The 20,222-nt window shown below is 37.8% G+C and overlaps 1 protein-coding gene across 3 annotated transcripts in view; it reads left to right on the forward strand.

Annotated features, from left to right (window-relative positions):
* Positions 1-20,222, forward strand: part of CAND1 (cullin associated and neddylation dissociated 1) — a 39,315-nt gene that overhangs the window by 11,846 nt on the left and 7,247 nt on the right. For 2 of the 3 annotated variants that reach the window (XM_088141801.1, XM_025167779.2), the window contains exons 3-10: positions 5,857-6,011; positions 7,645-7,768; positions 8,079-8,335; positions 8,427-8,532; positions 11,933-12,078; positions 12,510-12,802; positions 13,235-13,376; positions 16,974-18,467. In XM_088141801.1, the coding sequence (XP_087997927.1) occupies positions 5,857-6,011; positions 7,645-7,768; positions 8,079-8,335; positions 8,427-8,532; positions 11,933-12,078; positions 12,510-12,802; positions 13,235-13,376; positions 16,974-18,467 (2,717 nt within the window). Of the gene's footprint in view, positions 1-5,856; positions 6,012-6,272; positions 7,422-7,644; positions 7,769-8,078; positions 8,336-8,426; positions 8,533-11,932; positions 12,079-12,509; positions 12,803-13,234; positions 13,377-16,973; positions 18,468-20,222 lie in introns of those variants that run through there. The other variant, XM_088141800.1, reaches the window with a different exon arrangement.

The raw sequence follows: 20,222 nt of genomic DNA on the forward strand, positions 1-20,222 counted from the left end.
CAGTCTTTTCCGGGCTAAATCTATTGAGTGCCTCCAATGGTTGCTCATAAACTTTTTCTTCCATGCCCAGTTGTCACCTTTGTTGCTGTCCTCTGGGCATGCTCTAATTTGTCATTGTCCTTCCTAAAATGTGATGCCTAGAACCAGATGCAATATTCTTGATGTTGTCTGACCACTAAATAAAGAAGAGCAGTGGCTTCTCTTGCTCTTACACTTATGCAGCCTAGGATTGCATTCGCTTTTTTTGCAGCTGCATAACACTGTTATCTCACGTTCAGCTTATGATCCACCTGTATGCCCATCCCTTTCTCATGTGCTCAGCTTCTCTGTGTGGTTCTCCCCCAATCCCCAATCTGCCTAATGCGTTTAACTTTTCCTATCCAAATGTAGAACTTTACATTTGTCCTTGTTGAAATTCATCTTGCTGATCTCTGCCCACTGTTCCAAATTGTCAGGATTCTTCTGTATGTCTATTGATTATGTACCATCAAGTTGGTATTGACTCTTAGTGATCACATAGATAGATTTTCTCCATGACGATCTGTCCCTAACTTGGTCTTTCAAGTCTTCCAGTGGTGCACTTATTGCCACTGTAATTGAGTGCATCCACCTTGTTCTTCTTTTTCCTTCCACCTGTCCCAGCATTAGAGCCTTCTTCATTCAGCTGGGTCTTCACATAATGTGTCTGAAGTAGGATAATTTGAGCCTGGTCATTTCTGCTTCAAGAGAGAACTTTGGATTGATTGATTTGTTTGATGATCCATTTGTTTGTTTTCCTGGCTCTCCATGGTATTCTCAGAAGTCTTCTCCAACACCAAAGTTCAAAAGTGTAAATATTCATCTTTCCTCTGTCTTCAAAGTCCAACTTTCAATTCCATAGAGTGTCACAGGGAATACCACTGTTTGTACTATTCTGATCTTTGCAGGTGTTTACACATCACAACATCTGAATATCTTTTCCAAGGCCTTCACAGCTCCTCTGACAAATGCTAGTTTGCGATGTATTTCTCGACTGCTTGTTCTTTTACTGTGGTGGATCCTAAAAGGCAGGAGCTATCTATCCCTTCAGGATCTTCATTGTCAGTTCTAAGACTGGTTGTTCTACCTATTGTCATAAGTTTGGGTTTTTTTAAATACTTAATTTTAGTTCCATTTGTTACTGTGCTTCTTGACTTTTGTTACTAGAGCTTGCAGCTCCTTTGCAGATTTGGCTATCATCAGCATAGCCCCAACTTTAAAACCATGGTCCCCTTCTTCTAATTCAGCTCCCTTAATATATATTAGCATCTAGGTTGAGTATATAAGAGAAGGGTATATAGCTGTGTCTCACTCCTTGCCAACTTGGAGCTAGTTTGTTTCACCATGTTCTGTCCATACTTTGGTTTCATGACCTGTACATAGGTTTCACATGGGGACAATGAGATGTTCTGGGATTCTGGTTTTTGTAAGTACATTCCACAGCTTAACATAATCAACACAATCAAAAGCCTTTTCTGTAATCAATGAAGCACATACTGACTTCTTTTTGGTATTCTTTGGCTTTCTCAATTATCCAGCTTGCATCAGCAATAATGTCTCATGTTCCTTGGCCTTTTCTGAAGCCAACTTGAACGTCCAACAACTCTTTTTCCATGTAGGGCTCTGATCTGTCTTAGATGATCCTAAGTATTATTTGCTAGCATGTGAAATTAAGGATATTGCATGATAGTTTGCACAGCCTGTTAAATCTCCTTTTTTGGTATTGGAATGAAGATTAACCTCTTCCAATTTGTTGGCCGCTGTGTCGTTCTCCAGATTTGTTAGCATAGCTTGGTTAGAATCTTCACTGATTCTTCATCTGTCACTTGCCATATTTCTATGGATATTCCATCAGCTCCTGTAGCCTTCTGATTTGGTAATGATGGGAGGGCTGATTGAACTTCATCTTCTGTTATGAGAGGTTCTTGTAAGTAGAGAATATCTTCTGAGTTACCTTGGATGTTGACATCTCTGTTGTACAGAACTTCACTATACTTTTTCCATCTTTGTTTGATTTTCTTTGAATCAGTTACTATCTCTCCATTGGCATCCTTTAGCATAACAATTTGAAGGTGGAACCTCCTTTTGAGTTCAAAGATCTTTTGGAAGATCTTACATTGTTTTTCCATGTCTGTTTCCATCTGTCTTTACAGATGTTGTAATACTGCTTTCTCCTGTTTCTCCATCTTTGGCACTCTCTTTTCACATTCATCCTTAATGACTTCTTTAAGTTCAATTCACAGTTCCTTTGGTTCTCTGTTAATAAGGTTCAGGACTTCTGAGCGATTCCCAATGTTCTCCTTGAAAATGGTGGGTATAAGCTCAAGAGCATATCATGGAAACTGATTGGCTTTTTTCTTCTTCTTTAGATCCTAATTGGGACAGGAATTTTCATCACTAAGTGAAATGGTCATTAGGTGAAACATCACATGACCCCACCATTTAGCAATGGCAGTTTTGGTAGTCCCAGTTGCGGTCATTAGGTGAGGACTCCACCATTATTAGGTGAAGACCTCATGCTTCTCCTGCCCTGCTGCACTTGCCTCTGCTTCACCTCTCTCACCCGCCTATCTCCGTCCCACGTATGCCCTTTTGGCTGCCCTGCACTCTGCCATCACCTTGCGAAGAGCCAGTAGGGAGAAAGAAGATGGTGAAGGTCAGCTGGGGATGGCAGAGTGTAGGGCAGCCAAAGGGGGAGTGATGTGAGGAGATAGGCATGTGGGGGGGAGTTGAAGCACGCTGGGGTCGTAAATGCGGGCCGGCTGATAAGCCCCCAAATTCTGATCACATCACTGTGGGGGCACTGAAATGGCTATAACTTCGAGGACCAGTCATAACTACCATTTGTTCAGCGCCATTGTAACATTGGTCACTGAACAAATTATTGTTAAGCGAGGACTATCTGTAGTTGGCCTACCACTTCCTTTTAATACTGACATAGCCAATAAAGTTATTTTTCTAGCTTTTAGGTTCCCTTGCAAGCCTAGGTTCTTGTGTTTGAACCATTCTTTCTTTCTACAAATTTAGGTACTTGCTGATAAATTTCCTTGGTGATTACATCTACCTTCCATTTTCTATACGTGCCCCTTTTAATTCTTAGATCAATTTAAAGTTTCCTATGCATTCACAACAATTTCCTAAGCTGACCTCCATCCAGCTGATTGAAATGGTCTTTGTAATTGATACTGTTTGTCTTATTTTTGAAAAATTCCTAACTACTGCACCCCATTTGTCCTGAGGATTTCTGTCCATGGAATCCCACCTAGTACTATGCTCCAATTTCTCTTTCTCTAGTATCTTGAACCCCAGGTATATATGCTTACTTCCTCTCAAAGTTCCTGCTACTTGTTTCTCTTCTTTATTCTTATCAACTTTATCTATACATTCTTAGTCTTAAAAAAATCATTTATTGTAAAGAAGCTGGAAAACTATTGAATGTTACCTTGTATTTTTGTGATTTACTACCTTATGGCTTAAAGAATTGCTTTATGAGTGGAGAGAAAAGTTATTTTTTTTTAATAAAAAATTTTATTACAAAAGGAAGAAAAAATACATAAAAGTGGTTTAACAAAAAAGTGAAAAAAATATAACAGAGGAAAAAATATATCATAACAATGAACAATTTCAATTCTATATATACTTACCTAATAAAATATTCAAGTACATATATATTTCTAATAGATTTATATGATTATCATTTTTTTAACCTCTATTTTGTATAAATGAGGCCCATATTTCATTATACTTGTCCATACAAAGTCTATGTCTATAGGCAAACCGCTCATAAGTGACAAGTGCAATCAGGTCTTCAATCCATTGAATAAATGGAGCTGTACATTTATCTTTCCAATGCTGCAATATCAGTCTTTTGGCCATAGTAAGGCACGGAGAATCCATTTACGTTGTCCAGGTGTCAAATGTATTGGGCATATAGGAGTGGGGAGGAAAGTTCAGTTTTGAAGTTATCGTGCTAGCAGCAGAATATTTTATCAATCAGCTATCAAATCAACCCACAGCATTTTTTTCAGCTGCAACAGCTGTAAAATAAACTACAGCTCAGGCTGCTAAGGAAAATGCGTGATATAGAAAATAAATAATGCCAAGGAATAATGCAGTCTATGATGGAGATAACAACAACAGTAACATTAAAGTTACATGTCTCCTGACTCCCAGTGACTCTGGCCAGTTTATAAATTGTTAAAAACATTTAAAACAAGAAAACAACACAAAAACAAACAAAGATGGCAGAGATAACAAACCCAGATGGGAACAAAGAAAAAGAAGAAAAGGGGGCTTCAATCACACTCGCCACAGGCCTGGGCAAACAGCCAAATCTTCAGTGTCCTTTGAAACACCAGTAGGGTGGGGGCCATTCAAATCTCAGGGAACTGTATTCCAGAGGTCAGGCGCTACTACAAACAAGGTGTGCTTTCAGGGTTCCAATAGATGGCATTGTTTAATTGAAGGAACCTACAGCACGTCAGTCCTGCCAGAGTAGATCAGCTGGGCAGATACTATGGGAGACAGACAGTCCCTCAAGTAACTAGGCCCTCTGGTTTATAGGCTTTATAGGTAGCGACCAACACCTTGAATTGCATCCAGAAGTAAACTGGCGACCAGTGGAGCTTGTGAAGTGGAGGTGTTACATGGGCATACCGAGGCATGCCCATCATTGGCCAGTGTTACTGCATTCTTAACCAGTTGAAGCTTGTAGGTGGTTTTCAAGGGCAGCCCCATATAGAGCCTGTTGCAGTGGTCAATCCATGAGGTGACCAGGACATGAGTAACTGTTTGAAGAGCCCCCCAATCTAGGAAAGGGCGCAACTGGCACACCAGATGAAGCTGCGCAAAGGCTTTCCTGGCTACAGCTGCCACTGGCTCATTAAGCAGGAGCTATGAGTCCAGGAAGACCCCCAAATTGCACACCACCCTTAAATGGGGAAGTTCCAAAATCTCAAACATACTCTTATTGACAAAAAACAATTTACACTTAGAAGAAAAATAACTTTTATTCGTTACTCTTTATTTCCTGTTTCTTCCAAGTGTAACAAGTTGAGACTTACTAAGAAATACAGGTAGTCCTCAATTAATGACCATTCATTCAGTGACTGTTCGAAGTTACAACAGCACTGAATGAGAAGACATACAGACAATTCCTCAAAGTTGCAATTGTTGCAGCATCCCCACAGTCACATAATCGTGATTCAGGCACTTAGCAATCGACTTGCAACTATGACAATTGCAGCATCCTGCAGTCATGTGATTGCCAGTTGTGACCTTCACTGCTGGCTTCCAACAAGCAAAGTCAATAAGGAAGCTGGCAGGAGGTTGCAAATGGTGATCACATGACATTGCACCTAACAGCCACAACTGGAACTGTTGGAACTGCTGTCATAAGTTTGTGTGGTCACATGACATTGTGCTTTACAACCGTATTGTTTAGCAACGGAATTCCTGGACCCAGTTACAACCATTAACTGAGGACTACCTGTACTATTTTCTTAATAAAGCTTATCTTGTGAAACTCACAAAAATAATTGTGTGATTTACACTTTGGGCTGTTAACAGGAAAGTTTAATAAATGTGTTTTTGGCAAAATATTATTGAAATGATTATCTTTTGACCAACCAATGACTAAATAATCACTTTAATATCTGTGTTATAATGGAAGCATATGTCATCATCCAATGCATGCTTTGATTTGAAACTGGTTAATTTAAATGAATGGAAACACAAGCCTTCCTCTGTGTTGATGTGTAGCACAAGTTTTATTTATAAATATCAATGAATATTTCAATATTTTTAGTTACAATTTAAATTGTTTTGGTTTCATTGCAGTCTTGGGCCCCTGGTGAGTAAAGTGAAAGAATACCAAGTAGAGACAATTGTTGATACCCTCTGTACTAACATGCTTTCTGACAAAGAACAGCTACGTGATATTTCAAGCATTGGCCTAAAAACAGTTATTGGAGAACTTCCTCCTGCATCCAGTGGTAAATCTTTCTCTTTTTCTTCTCTGGGTCAGTTATTATCTAGCTTGATTTTAGTCAGTCAACCTGAGTTCAGATAAAGTTCTAACAGAAATAATTATCCTATTTTTAAATATTTGATTTGATATTGGGGAAATTGGTAATCTTTGCTTTTAAGTATCTTTATTCTACTGTTTTAATTTCCAGCTTGGATTTTATGTGTTTCAAGAGAGGAAACAGGAAGAGTTCAAAAAATAAAGCCGATGGACATTTTGGTCCTTGATTAATATTATCTGTATGGTATTGTGTGACATGATTGTGTTGTGCAGCATGGCCCAGGATTTATGCTGCAAACTCTGTCTAGCATAACACAGCTCATTTTTAACAACAAGCTCTGCCTGCACTGTGTGGCATAATTGTGAGTTGTACAATGTGACATGAAATTTCACACAGAGAGCAGTCTATAGTAGTTCAATGCATCTAAATTGCCTTTAACCAGCAACTTTTTATTTATCCCAGTTTGAGCCACCATGAGATAGATACTTGATAATTAAAGGTTTTGTAATCCTCATCTGCTCTTACTCTCTTGCTTACTTACTCTGATTATGTTAGCTATCAATTTGACCCACAATAATTTTTTCCTTGATTTTAAAACACACAGATTTTGGATGTGATACTGTACTCATCCTTTTGTGGTAAATGCTACTAATTTGAACAGATCTGCTTTGAACCATTTAATTGATATGTGAATGACCCCTCTCAAGGAAAAAATATTTTGTTGATACATTATTCTTTTAAATAAAAAAACACTTTAAAAGGAGTAAATTATACTCCTTTTGTTCTAGTATCAGTCTGTTTGTAATAGTACTTTTAGAAAAGTGAAATTAATAGAAATGAGCAAATTAACATCTTGATTTGATTTCAAATTGGAAATATCTGTAATTCAGAGTAACAAATCTAATTTTATTTAACAGTTTGCAACTTGGGATCCTGATGATACCTAACAATCAATAGAGAATATTAAGTATTACAAAACTATGGCTGCTTCTGTGTCATTACTCTTTCACATGAAATAGCAAACATCAGTGAGAATAACGTGGCTCACTTAATATAGTTCCATGCATTTGCAATTTATAGTTGTAAAATTTAAATTGTATGGTGCTATAATTCTCTTATTTCTGACATTGGGTATAAGCACTATTTTTTATGTAGCCAAAACATTAAATAATCTAGTGAAAAAAGAAAACCAGGCATGAAGAAAAATCTGATAGAGTATTCAGACACACTGCAACATTTTATTGTCTCGTCCAGCTTGTTAAAATAATTTGTACAGAACTTTATTCTGTGGTGCTATTTAGTTTTACCAGCTTGGTGTTCTAATATTCTTTTTCTAAATAGTTCTCAAAGAGATCTGAGTTATAACTGGAAGCTTGGGTAAGAAGTTGTTATAGATTGCAGTCACTTATGGTGCATGTGGTTTGTTCTTTTGTGTGCTATGCAATTATGCTTATACCTTATTAGGAAATAAAAATAGATTAGTTATATAATTTATTCAAATACATGTATTACAAAATAAGTAACATTTTATTTTGGAAATATCACAGAACTATGCCAATAATTATTACTTTAATATTGATGAAATTGCATTTATTTCCAGGTTCTGCATTAGCAGCTAATGTTTGTAAAAAAATTACTGGGCGACTTACTAGTGCTATTGCAAAACAAGAGGACGTGTCTGTTCAGTTAGAGGCCTTGGACATCATGGCTGACATGCTGAGCAGGTAAACATACACATTAAAGATGTTCATAGACATGAAAGACGGCTTGATGACTTTGGGCCAGCCATTCTCTCAGCCCAACTGACCTCACAGGGTTGTTGTGGGGAAAATAGGAGGAGGAAGGAGTATTAGGTATATTCGCTACCTTGAGTTATTTATAAAAATAATAAAGGCTGGATTAAAAAACATATTTAAAAAAACCTGTCCTGTGCATGTTTGTCTTTAAAGCTAATTTCAAGAATGCCTAGGCAACATAATTTATTATACTGACTCTTTTCCCTGATTTTTTTTTTTTTTTTTTTTATGTTTTAAGGCAAGGAGGACTGCTTGTTAACTTCCATCCTTCTATTCTGACCTGTCTGCTTCCTCAGCTAACTAGTCCAAGGCTTGCTGTGAGAAAAAGAACCATCATTGCTCTTGGTCATCTTGTTATGAGCTGTGGCAACATAGTGTTTGTTGACCTTATTGAGCACCTCTTGACCGAGCTTTCAAAAAATGATTCCATGTCAACAACAAGAACCTATATACAATGTATTGCTGCCATCAGTAGGCAAGCAGGTCATAGGATAGGTAAATACATTTATATAGTATGCAGTCTTTCTAATTTTCATGTGAAGTGTTAAACGTTTCATATTAATTGTATTTATTTTTCTGCCATCAGGTGAATATCTTGAGAAAATTATCCCTTTAGTAGTAAAATTTTGTAACATAGATGATGATGAACTTCGAGAATATTGCATTCAAGCATTTGAATCTTTTGTTAGGAGGTAAGATATTCATTGCTTCATTTAGTTTCTCCTAACTACCTTTACAGTATGAAAAGAATTGAAGCTAATTGTACAATCACAGAGGAAAGGCTGCAGCAGAAGAAAATGGTTGTTGTGAAATTATGAAGTCCTTTCAGTGTTTGTCATTGAACTAAATTATTTTACTGCTTGTTCTGTTACTAATTCTGAGTTATTTCCTTAAAATAAATAATACAACAATTTCAAAGTTGTGGGTTCTTAATATCCCCATGCAAAAGACTAATAAGGTATGCTTATGTAGTGCTTGAGATGTGCCATGACATGCAATTAACACTTCTCAAAAGTACCAATTGGAAAATCTAATATAAAACAGTTCTATTATATGTTAAATATGTTATCTGACGTATATTTAGAATACTATATGTGTAGAGTGTAAGGCAGGAGCTGTTGCCTAGGCAAAAGAAGCTGAAACATTTTTTAAAGAGCCAGATAACATTTGGAAATGGCTCAAACAGATGCCTCCTTAATTCACTGAACTATAAGAAGGAGATTTAGCACAATCAGACATACAACATTCTATTATAATAGCTAGTCTCAATAAAAATAGTTTTAGCCTTCTTGTAGAGTTGATTTCATGGTCTGATCCATCTAGTGGGGCTGACGGTACACTAGCTCTCTCATAATCAGCATGTTTTGTCTTTTTCTTTCACTCTACACCTTCCAGATTTGTTGAGAGTTGGGTGGCACACAAGTTTTATTATTATTATTAGTAGTAGTATTAGTATCATTAGTATTATTTCTTCTGTTTCTTTACAATAGAGTGGGGATTAGTTGGCCATTTCATTGCCTGTATCATTTCAGATTTCCACCCTTTCCAGGTTAGAGATATAGTAGACTTCTTCATGTTTGATATGTATACCATCTCATAAGAAATACAGTGGAACCTCGGTTCACGAACTTAATTCGTTCCGCAACTCTGGTAGCGACCCGAATTGGTCGCGACCCGAATCAAATTTCCCCATAAGGTTCAGTGTAAATACGGTTAATCCGTTCTGACCCCTCCGAATTTGGTCCCCAACCGATTTTGGTTGTGTCCCGAATCAAATTTCCCCATAAGGTTCAATGTAATTACAGTTAATCCGTTCTGAACCATATGTATTTTTTTTTTAAACCACAAAAATATGACACAAAGTACAGCACGAAGAGAGAGAACGCTAACCTTGCTCGACGCAACTTCTGGCGTGAAGGACAGGAAGGCGGGTGGGGAGGCAGTTATTGCTTGGAGGGAGAGTCCCCCTCCCTACAGGGGAGGCCATTTCCCCTGTCACGGGAGGGAAAATGGCTGCGGATCCTGTTCGTCACCCGATCCGGCATTCGCGAACAGAGGCAACATTTTGCGAACGGAGCTGTTCGTGACCCGAGGTACCACTGTACCAAGGTTGGGAAAAGATTGGTCCATGAGGTGGATCAAACCTGAGGAACGTTTCTACTATCCTCTTATTTTTAAAAGAAGTGAGAGTTTTTATTGGTTTTGGTCTTACAGGGCAGGAAGAAGTCTTATATGTAATGGCTGAAAAACCTGTTAGACACGCTTGCATGACTACAGGGTTTTGCTGCTGCTGCTGTTTTGTTTTGTTCCTTCCACCTGAGCGATTTTCACAAACATTTTTCCACTGTTGCAAATAAAAAGACTTCCTGTGTAATGCAAGCCTGCCTGATTACATTGTACAGGATATTAGTTTGGATATTAATCTTAATAAAAATAGTGGGGAAAAAGTTAGAAGAAAAAAACTTTAAAAAATACCCAAAACTGAAGAAGAAACTAAAACACACTCTACTGCTATTGGGACTTTTCATTGGATATACTGAAAATATAGGATCTCCCCCTGGAAAAAAAGATGTCTTATCACTCTCTAAAAGCTGAAAAAAATTAAAGGACTCCAGCTCTTATTGAAGATAATCTAAGGACAATGAACTTCTCTACTGCCTGTAAAACAAAATGTTTTCAATACCACTATGTAGGGATATACAAAAAATTGCTGAAAAGGGTTTTAAAAAAGTTTAATCCTTTTTTGTGTAGTTGTTTACTGAAAATCTTTCTGTTCTTACTTACCTGTAGAGGCAGATCTGAAAAAATCATTATCTTCCTTTGCTTTCCATTCCAAAAATCCCACTTGCTGTGATAAATGTGAAATATCTCAAATTAGATTTCAAGAATCTGATAACAATGGAACTGGGATTTTTAGCTGAATGAAAATGGAAACCCACACAATTAGCATTTCTGGTTTCAAATGAATACCCCATATAATGAGAAGGAATCTTGTGTATACATTTGTCCATGAAAGTTGTGCTGATTTTGCTTAGTATTAAATGGAATGTTTAGAAATGTTTAGAAATTGTAAATTATTTCTGCAGTATAGCATTGTACATATGTCACTTCATCCCAAAGATCTTTATTTACTAAAATTGTTTCTACATCTGTAACCATGTTGCTTATCAGTATATTCAAGCTGAGCAATTCTTGTTTCATGAATCAGTTACTAAATTTTTCAATTCATGTCTCTGATTCAAATCCAGAAAGCTCTTAAGGTTTTGATGTGCATAAATCCTGTCATTGTATAACTTTCTAAATCATAGACAAGAGCTAAGTAGCAGGCAGTTTAGTTTGATTCTTTTTCAGTCTGTTAAAGCATTTTTCTTTCTCTTTTGGGCCCATACCAAGCTTAACTGAAGCTGCTTCCTCTCAGAAGAGGGAGGGGGGAAGTTCTTGTTTTCTCTCTTATATAAGTATAAATTTCATACTTATAATAAATCAGATGAGAAACTCTACAAGTTATTTGGGTAGAAACAGATATGAGAACTTTTTTGTTTACTAATTAAATATAAAGAGAGCTGACATCATCAGCTTAGCACATTGCCATATTAAACCAATAGTTTTGCCTGAGATTTTGATCAGCAAGACTTCCAAAGCAAATTAAAATCAACACATGAAGCACTTGCTGCTTTCAACTTACAGTAGTTGGTGGTTTGAAAGGGGTTTTTAATTTTTGTCTACTGTTACTTGTTTAATTTTTGTTAGCCATCCAGAATTATGTTACGTAATGTGGGCAGCTGTAGACATCTTTTAAATAAACAAACTTCCCTAGAAACATATGCCCTCTCAGTTCATCCTGAGATGCTAGGCACTTACTTTTAGGGGAAAGAACTGTACCTTTCCAACAGCCTGACCTGGGAGAATTTCAGCTTCTCAGGGAGAATAAAAGGAGCAGAATGTTAAGACATGTAAGCCAGAAAGCCACATGTAAATGCTTCAGGCCATAAACATAGTAATGATGTTTGCAGTATCTGTGTATGGATTTGAGTAATGGAATAATGCTTTGTCATTAATAGTCATCTAATTTATATTACTTTTATTATGCAGATGCCCTAAAGAAGTTTATCCTCATGTAACCACCATTATAAACATTTGTCTTAAGTATCTTACTTACGATCCCAATTACAATTATGATGATGAAGATGAAGATGAGAATGCTATGGATGCTGATGGTGGAGATGATGATGATCAAGGTAGACTATGTTAGAAATAAAACATAACTGCTAAAAGTAAACATACATGTTATTAAAGCAGTATGTTAAATATATTTGTTAACCTAGTGCAATTGTCATGAAAGTAAATAATTTAATATTGACTGAAACAAGTTGATTATAAAATTTTATAAAATGCAAACTAGTATTATTGTCTGTCTTACAGCCCTAGGATTGAGTGGTGGTCTCCCTTTGTTAAAGATTTTGCATGAGAAAGTGCTCACTGGCTTATATCACTTAACATACATTTGCCAGGTTATATCATTGAATATACATTAGGCCCCAGCAGGACTGTACTTGTTTTATCAATCATCATCAATATTAAATATTTAATTGACAAAAAGCAGTCTAGTGTTATCTATTATTTTTAATCATGACTATATATAACCTGGTATCCTTTTATTCTTTTCAAGGGAGTGATGATGAATATAGTGATGATGATGACATGAGCTGGAAAGTTAGACGTGCAGCTGCAAAATGCTTGGATGCTGTAGTCAGTACAAGGCATGAAATGCTGCCAGAATTCTATAAGACAGTGTCCCCTGCTTTAATTGCAAGATTCAAAGAACGGGAGGAGAATGTAAAAGCAGATGTTTTCCATGCATACCTTTCCCTTCTAAAACAAACTCGCCCTGTGCAGAGTTGGCTTTGTGATCCTGATGCAATGGAGCAAGGAGAAACACCTTTAACAATGCTTCAGAGTCAGGTTAGTAAACAAAAGTATCCGTAGCACCAACATTTAAATATGTAAAGTGGTAAAAAATATCTTTTTCAAAGCAGCGTACAGATTACATTATTCTTAACTGTAATGAAATGTCTACATTAAACATCAGTACAGATATTTTCTAGTATGGAAGCTTGAATCACTATGCTGTCCTGCTTTTAGACAGTTGCTTTTGGTTTGTGAAGGGTAACAACTGCATTATCCTACAGCAAAGTACAACAAGTTACTTAGCATCTGAATGTGGAGATATTCTGAGAACAGACTGCTGGACCAGGTAAGCATTCAGCCTAATCCAGCAGGGCTCATCTTGTATTCTTATTTCTTCAGTTATATTTATTTAAGAACCATTCATAATTTGTAAATTTGTATAGGAGGGAGTAATGGCTGGATTATCTAATGCGTATATAATTACAGGTTCCCAACATTGTTAAAGCTTTGCACAAACAGATGAAGGAAAAAAGTGTGAAGACTCGTCAGTGCTGTTTTAACATGCTAACTGAATTAGTCAATGTGTTACCTGGTGCTCTCACACAACATATTCCTGTACTTGTTCCAGGTATGAACCCTGGATTTTGTTTTAAAAATATTGTGAACTTTTAATATATTTTCAAGCACTATTTAGTTTTGAGGCAATACTGTCTTCTTCAGCTATTGTACAACTGTGCTTTAGAATTATGTGAGACTTCAGTTCAGATATTCTATTTGGAGATTGTATTTGAAGGCAGCTTGATTGAATCTCCAAATATTCCAAATTGGTCCATTTATATGCTTGGTCTTTCTTGCAATGATTGACATGAGCCCTGCATTTTAGAATACAAAGCATACAGCCAAGAGAAATAATAATCAAATATTTATAAATTGGAGCAGGGAAGAAACAACATTTCCTCCAAATGGAAGATTTTGTTTTAATGCTAAAGGTTTGGGGTGTTTTTCTATTACTTTTCTAATGTGTTGAAAGGTAATAGATTGAATAGGTTTAACAGAGGGGTAAATATAGGGGTAAGGTTTGGAGAAATGTTCTATAGGGAAACCGGAGAGAAATAACTGAAGTAAATATCTATGGACTGAAAACACTGGGCAGGAGAAAATTGAGAGAAGAGGTTTGTATATAGGATTGCTATAAATCTTTCCAGTTTTGAATTCTAGTTACAGTACTTGGTTTTATGGTAAAATAAAGTTGTGTCAAAATCATGACAACAATTAAATTGTATTTGGGAACTCTTCTGAGAACCATTATTCTAAGACCATGCTCTGTCAAGCTCTCTTCCTTAGAAAAATGAAGTTATAGTATAAGGTTAAATGGTTGCTGCTAAGATATAGCAATACAATTTGATGACTAGGTGAATGAAGGAGCAAAAAAAAGGACCTAGAGAAACTCTGATTGCTGGCTAGGCTGTTGTTGCATTAGAAACAAACTAAGATTATATATGTTGGCATTATTTGTATAAAAGGCTTTGGTTGGAGCATTACTTGTTGGTAGACGATTGGACCAAAACAATGTTGTTCTTACTGTGTTACTATAGTTATTGTGTTACTATAGTATACCTTTGCAGGGGTTTTTTTTGGAATTTTTATCTTAATTTTGTTTAGATAAAATCACCGACAAATATCTAGCAGAATATCATGAAAGAACTGAAGCTTAGACAGATAAGTTTGGAATAATGAGTTAATGCAATTGCAGTGATGAAGAAGTGGATGAGGTGCATCTTCAAAGATTAGGAGTTTCATATTGGGGATGATGTAACTGAGAATGCTATAGTTTGGATAATTGAGCCTTGGCATTGATGCCACCATACGTTGTGCCCTCTTCAGAGGTCTTAATGGGTTGGCGTGTACAAGAGAAATATTTCAGTAAATACAGTGCATTCAGAAAATATTCAGCCCTCCTTCAGTTTTTTCAATTTTGTTATGTTGCACCCTGATACTACAATCTTTCAAATTCATTTTTTTTCTCATTAATGTGCACTTAGTACCCCATAATGACAAGGTGAAAACAGAATTTTAGAAATGTCTGTAAATTTATTAAAAAGAAAAAACTGAAATATCACACTGGCATAAGTATTCAGACCCTTTACTTAGTACTTTGTTGAAGCACCTTTGACAGCAATTACAGCCTCCAGTCTTTTTCGGTATGACACGACAAGCTTTGCGCACCTGGATTGGGGGATTTTCTGCCATTCTTCTTTGCAAATCCTCTCAAGCTCAATCAGGTTGGACGGGGACCGTCAGTGGACAGCCATTTTCAGGTCTCTCCAGAGATGTTCAGTAGGGCTGTGGCTCTGGCTGGGCCACTCTAGGACATTCACAGAGTTGTCCCTAAGCAATTCCTGTGTTGTCTTTGCTGTGTGCTTAGGATCATTGTCATGTTGGAAGGTGAACCTTCGGCCCAGTCTGAGGTCCTGAGCGCTGTGGAACAGGTTTTCATTGAGAATATCTCTGTCCTTTGCTCCATTCAGCTTTCCCTCAACCTTGACCAGTCTCCCAGTCCCTGCTGCTGAAAAACACCCCCACAGCATGATGCTGCCACCACCATGCTTCACTGTTGGGATGGTATTGGGCAGGTGATGAGCGGTGCCTGGTTTTCTCCCGACATAACGTTTAGAATTGAGACCAAACAGTTCAATCTTGGTTTCATCAGACCAGAGAATCTTGTTCCTCACAGTCTGAGAGTCCTTCGGGTGCTTTTTTGCAAACTCCAAGCGGGCTTTCATGTGTTTTGCACTGAGGAGAGGCTTCCGTCTAGCCACTCTGCCATAAAGCCCAGTTCAATGGAGGGCTGCAGTGATGGTTGTCCTTCTGGAACTTTGTCCCATCTCCACACAGGATCTCTGGAGCTCAGTCAGAGTGACCATCGGGTTCTTGGTCACCTCTCTTACTGTGGCTCTTCTCCCGATTGCTCAGTTTGGCTGGGCAACCAGCTCTTGGAAGAGTCCTGGTTGTGCCAAACTTCTTCATTTTGAGAATTATGGAGGCCACTGTGCTCTTGGGAACCTTCAGTGTAGCAGAAATGTTTTTGTAGCCTTCCCCAAATCTGTGCCTTGCAATAATCCTGCCTCTGAGCTCTGCAGGCAGTTCCTTTGACCTCATGGCTTTTGCTCTGATACAGTATGCGTTGTCAGCTGTGAGGCCTTCTATAGAGAGGTGTATGCCTTTCCAAATCATGTCCAATCGATTTAATTTACCACAGGTGGACTCCAATCAAGGTGTAGAAACAGCTCAGCAACAATCAAGAGAAATGGGAGGCACCTGAGCTAAATTTCAAGTGTTGTTGCAAAGGGTCTGAATACTTATGCCAATGTGATATTTCAGTTTTTTCTTTTTAATAAATTTACAGACATTTCTAAAATTCTGTTTTCACTTTGTCATTATGGGGTACTGAGTGCAGATTAATAAGAAAAAAATGAATTTGAACGATTATAGTATCAAGCTGCTATTTGCAATAACAAAATTGAAAAAAGTGAAGGGGGTCTGAATACTTTCCGAATGCACTGTACATGTTAAGCCATTTAAGGCCTCAAAAAGCGAGAAGAAAACCTTGAACTAGGCTTAAAATGGAATGGTTAGCCATGCAGATAGTGGAGAATAGATGCAATACGATTCTGACCCTATGTGCTGCTTAGTAAATAAGCAGAAAGATTATGCGTCTGCTGAAGCCCATGTAAAGTGCATTAGAGTAGCTTGGATACAAGGCTTTTCAGATAAGAATCATTGTGGCTGCCTATCCCAATAAGAAAAGTTTCTATGACATTAAAGAGAGAGAAAGGGAAAGAAATTACTGTAGGCAGTGAACTGTTTGGAACTATCAGTAAGCACTCTTTGCTTTTGTAGTCACTAGGCTTCTGGTGAAAAAGCTGCATCAAAGAGTTCTACCAAGATAGCCACCAATTCTTTCAGGAAGAGGTGCAGTTCTGTAAGAATTTACCATTTTCTTACTTCTCAGATTTTGTAGTGTAAATGTAGAAAAAATATTTATTGAGATATAGGTAACAAATGGATATAATATTTCATATTTCCTTTATTAATTTCTGTGTTACTTAAATATAAGTTCATAGAATTTTTGGTTCAAGCTTAGTTTAAATCAGATGTTCAGAATTATAAGAAAAGTACATTTGAAATATAAAATTACATGAATTATCTATGGATTTTTTTACAGGCATAATTTTTTCACTGAATGACAAATCAAGTTCTTCTAATCTGAAGATAGATGCTTTATCGTGTTTGTATGTGATCCTCTGTAATCACACTCCCCAAGTTTTTCATCCGCATGTTCAAGCATTGGTGCCTCCTGTAGTAGCATGTGTTGGAGATCCATTTTATAAAATAACATCTGAGGCGCTTCTAGTTACCCAACAGCTTGTTAAAGTCATACGCCCTCTGGATCAGCCTTCTTCTTTTGATGCCAGTCCTTATATCAAAGATTTGTTTACTTGTACAATCAAGAGACTGAAAGCTGCTGACATTGATCAAGAAGTAAAAGAGAGAGCAATCTCCTGTATGGGCCAAATCATTTGCAGTCTTGGAGACAATCTTGGTTCTGATCTACCTAATACTCTTCAGATATTTCTAGAGAGACTAAAAAATGAGATAACTCGGCTAACCACTGTGAAGGCTTTGACTCTGATAGCTGGTTCTCCTCTGAAGATAGATCTAAGGCCAGTTCTAGGAGAAGGTGTTCCTATTCTTGCTTCTTTCCTCAGAAAGAACCAGCGTGCTTTGAAACTTGGAACTCTGTCTGCTTTAGATATATTAATAAAAAACTACAGTGATAGCTTGACAGCTGCTATGATTGATGCTGTCCTAGATGAGCTTCCACCTCTTATTAGTGAGAGTGATATGCACGTGTCACAAATGGCCATCAGTTTTCTGACCACTCTGGCTAAAGTTTATCCTTCCTCACTCTCAAAAATCAGTGGTTCCATATTGAATGAACTTATTGGGTTGGTAAGGTCACCATTATTGCAAGGTGGGGCACTTAGTGCCATGCTAGAATTTTTCCAAGCTCTGGTTGTGACTGGAACAAGCAACTTGGGATATATGGATTTATTGCGCATGTTAACAGGTCCAGTGTACTCTCAAAGTACAGCACTTACTCACAAGCAGTCTTATTATTCAATTGCCAAATGTGTAGCTGCCCTAACACGAGCATGTCCTAAAGAGGGACCAGCAGTTGTGGGTCAGTTTATTCAGGATGTCAAGAACTCAAGATCTACGGATTCCATTCGTCTCTTAGCTTTGCTTTCTCTTGGGGAAGTTGGACATCATATTGATTTAAGTGGACAAATAGAGCTAAAATCTGTAATTTTAGAAGCATTTTCCTCTCCTAGTGAAGAAGTGAAGTCTGCAGCTTCATATGCATTGGGAAGTATCAGTGTCGGCAATCTTCCGGAATATCTCCCATTTGTCTTGCAAGAAATAACTAGTCAGCCTAAAAGACAATACCTTCTGCTTCATTCCTTAAAGGAAATAATTAGCTCTGCCACAGTGCAAGGTCTCAAACCATATGTGGAGAGCATCTGGTCTTTGCTACTCAAACACTGTGAGTGTGCAGAAGAGGGCACCAGGAATGTTGTTGCTGAATGCTTGGGGAAACTTACTTTAATAGATCCAGAAACTCTGCTTCCACGCCTCAAAGGATACTTGGCCTCAGGTTTGTAGACATTCAAATATTTATGTTGTCTTTTGGAAAAACCATTCAGAAAATTATTGAATTATTCACTGCTGATAATTAATACAGACTTGAATAAATGGATTTTGGGTATCAGTTTAAGTGATAAAGAAGAGGAGGAAATCTTCAGCTGTCCAGTTTTTAAAGATGTTAATACATAAAAAACCTCCATTATATATGTTGAAATGTTTTGAATAGGTTTATCTTGTAACGTTTGGTACAGATAAAATGCAGTATCTGATAAATTGGATATCATTTTTAAAAAATTATCATTTGGAGAACAGATTGACAATCCAGTGTCCAATGTTTACTATGGGAGATAGGAAAGATATGCAGGAGGAACAAATCTTTGCAGTAATATTATTGGAAACGATGCACTAGAAAAATGGGTGTTACTGTTGTCCTGTACAAGAATTTACAGAATGGTTAAAATTGTCCAATCCATGTTAGGACCAGTAGAATAAGAAATCCTCTTAGTTTTCCTCTCTGTTTTTAAAGCTGAATTATTTTTCTAGAATGATCATACACAAATACAATTTAATCACCACCACCACCACCAAGAAATAATCCTATTTAAAAAGTTCATAGCTTCTACATACAAAATATTATATGGTAGATTTCATTTATTTTGCCAGTAACCTGTAAAACTATATTTGGATGAACTTGTTGATAATAAAGAATCATCATTTGGCAGCAGCAGCACACCTGATCATTTCTATTTCCTCTTGCCAGTCACCTTGGATAAAGTTATGTAGGAAAGATCTGTACCCATGTTGATGGATATAAGAGATGTAATCAAATGTAATAACATAGTTTGGTCCTGTTGGACCTGAGGAAGTGGACAGGGTCCTCCAGACTATTAATGCCACCACTTGTCAACTAGACCCATGCCCCACCTGTCTGGTCAAGGCCGCTCAGGAGGTGATGTGGGTGGCTCCAGGCGATGGTGAATTCATCCTTGAGAGAAGGGGTGTTCCTGGTTGTCTTTAAAGAGGCACTGGTGCATCCCCTCCTCAAGAAATCATCCCAGGATCCCCCTGTACTGGACAATTTTTGTCCAGTCTCCCACCTCCTCTTTTTAGGGAAGGTGGTTGAGAAGGTAGTGGCATTGCAGCTCCAGAGGATACTGGATGAAACAGATTATCTGGACCCTTTCCAGTCAGGTTTCAGGCCCAGATATGGGACGGAGACAGCATTGGTCGCACTCATGGATGATCTCTGGCGGGAGTGGGATGGGGATAGTGCATCCATCCTCGCTCTTCTTGACCTCTCAGTGGCTTTCAATACCATCGACCATGGTATTGGTCCCTTTGGGCTGACCTAGGGAGTTGGGCGTGGGCAGCACAATTTTATGCTGGTTCGCTTCCTTCCTCCAAGGACGGTACCAGTCAGTGTTGATTGGGAGTGAGAGGTCCGGCCCATGGCCCCTCTGTTGTGGGGTACCGCAGGGTTCAGTACTCTCACTGCTCCTGTTCAACATCTACATGAAACCACTGGGTGAGATCATCCACCACCATGGAATGAAGTATCATCAGTACACAGATGATACCCAATTATATATCTCCATCTTGGGTGATTTGAGTGATGCTGTGACCACCCTTGCACGGTGCCTGGAAGCTGTAAGGATCTGGATGGGGAACAACAGGCTTCAGCTGAACTCTGGTAAGACGGAGTGGCTGTGGATTGGAGGCTCCTCTGTATCTGGGGGTTTACCATCTTTGGTTCTCAATGGGGTTG

This window comes from Python bivittatus, unplaced genomic scaffold (assembly GCF_059951505.1).
Source record: "Python bivittatus isolate LINGU-HERP-01145 unplaced genomic scaffold, Pbiv_v1 ctg000330_np1212, whole genome shotgun sequence".
Lineage (NCBI taxonomy): Eukaryota > Metazoa > Chordata > Lepidosauria > Squamata > Pythonidae > Python > Python bivittatus.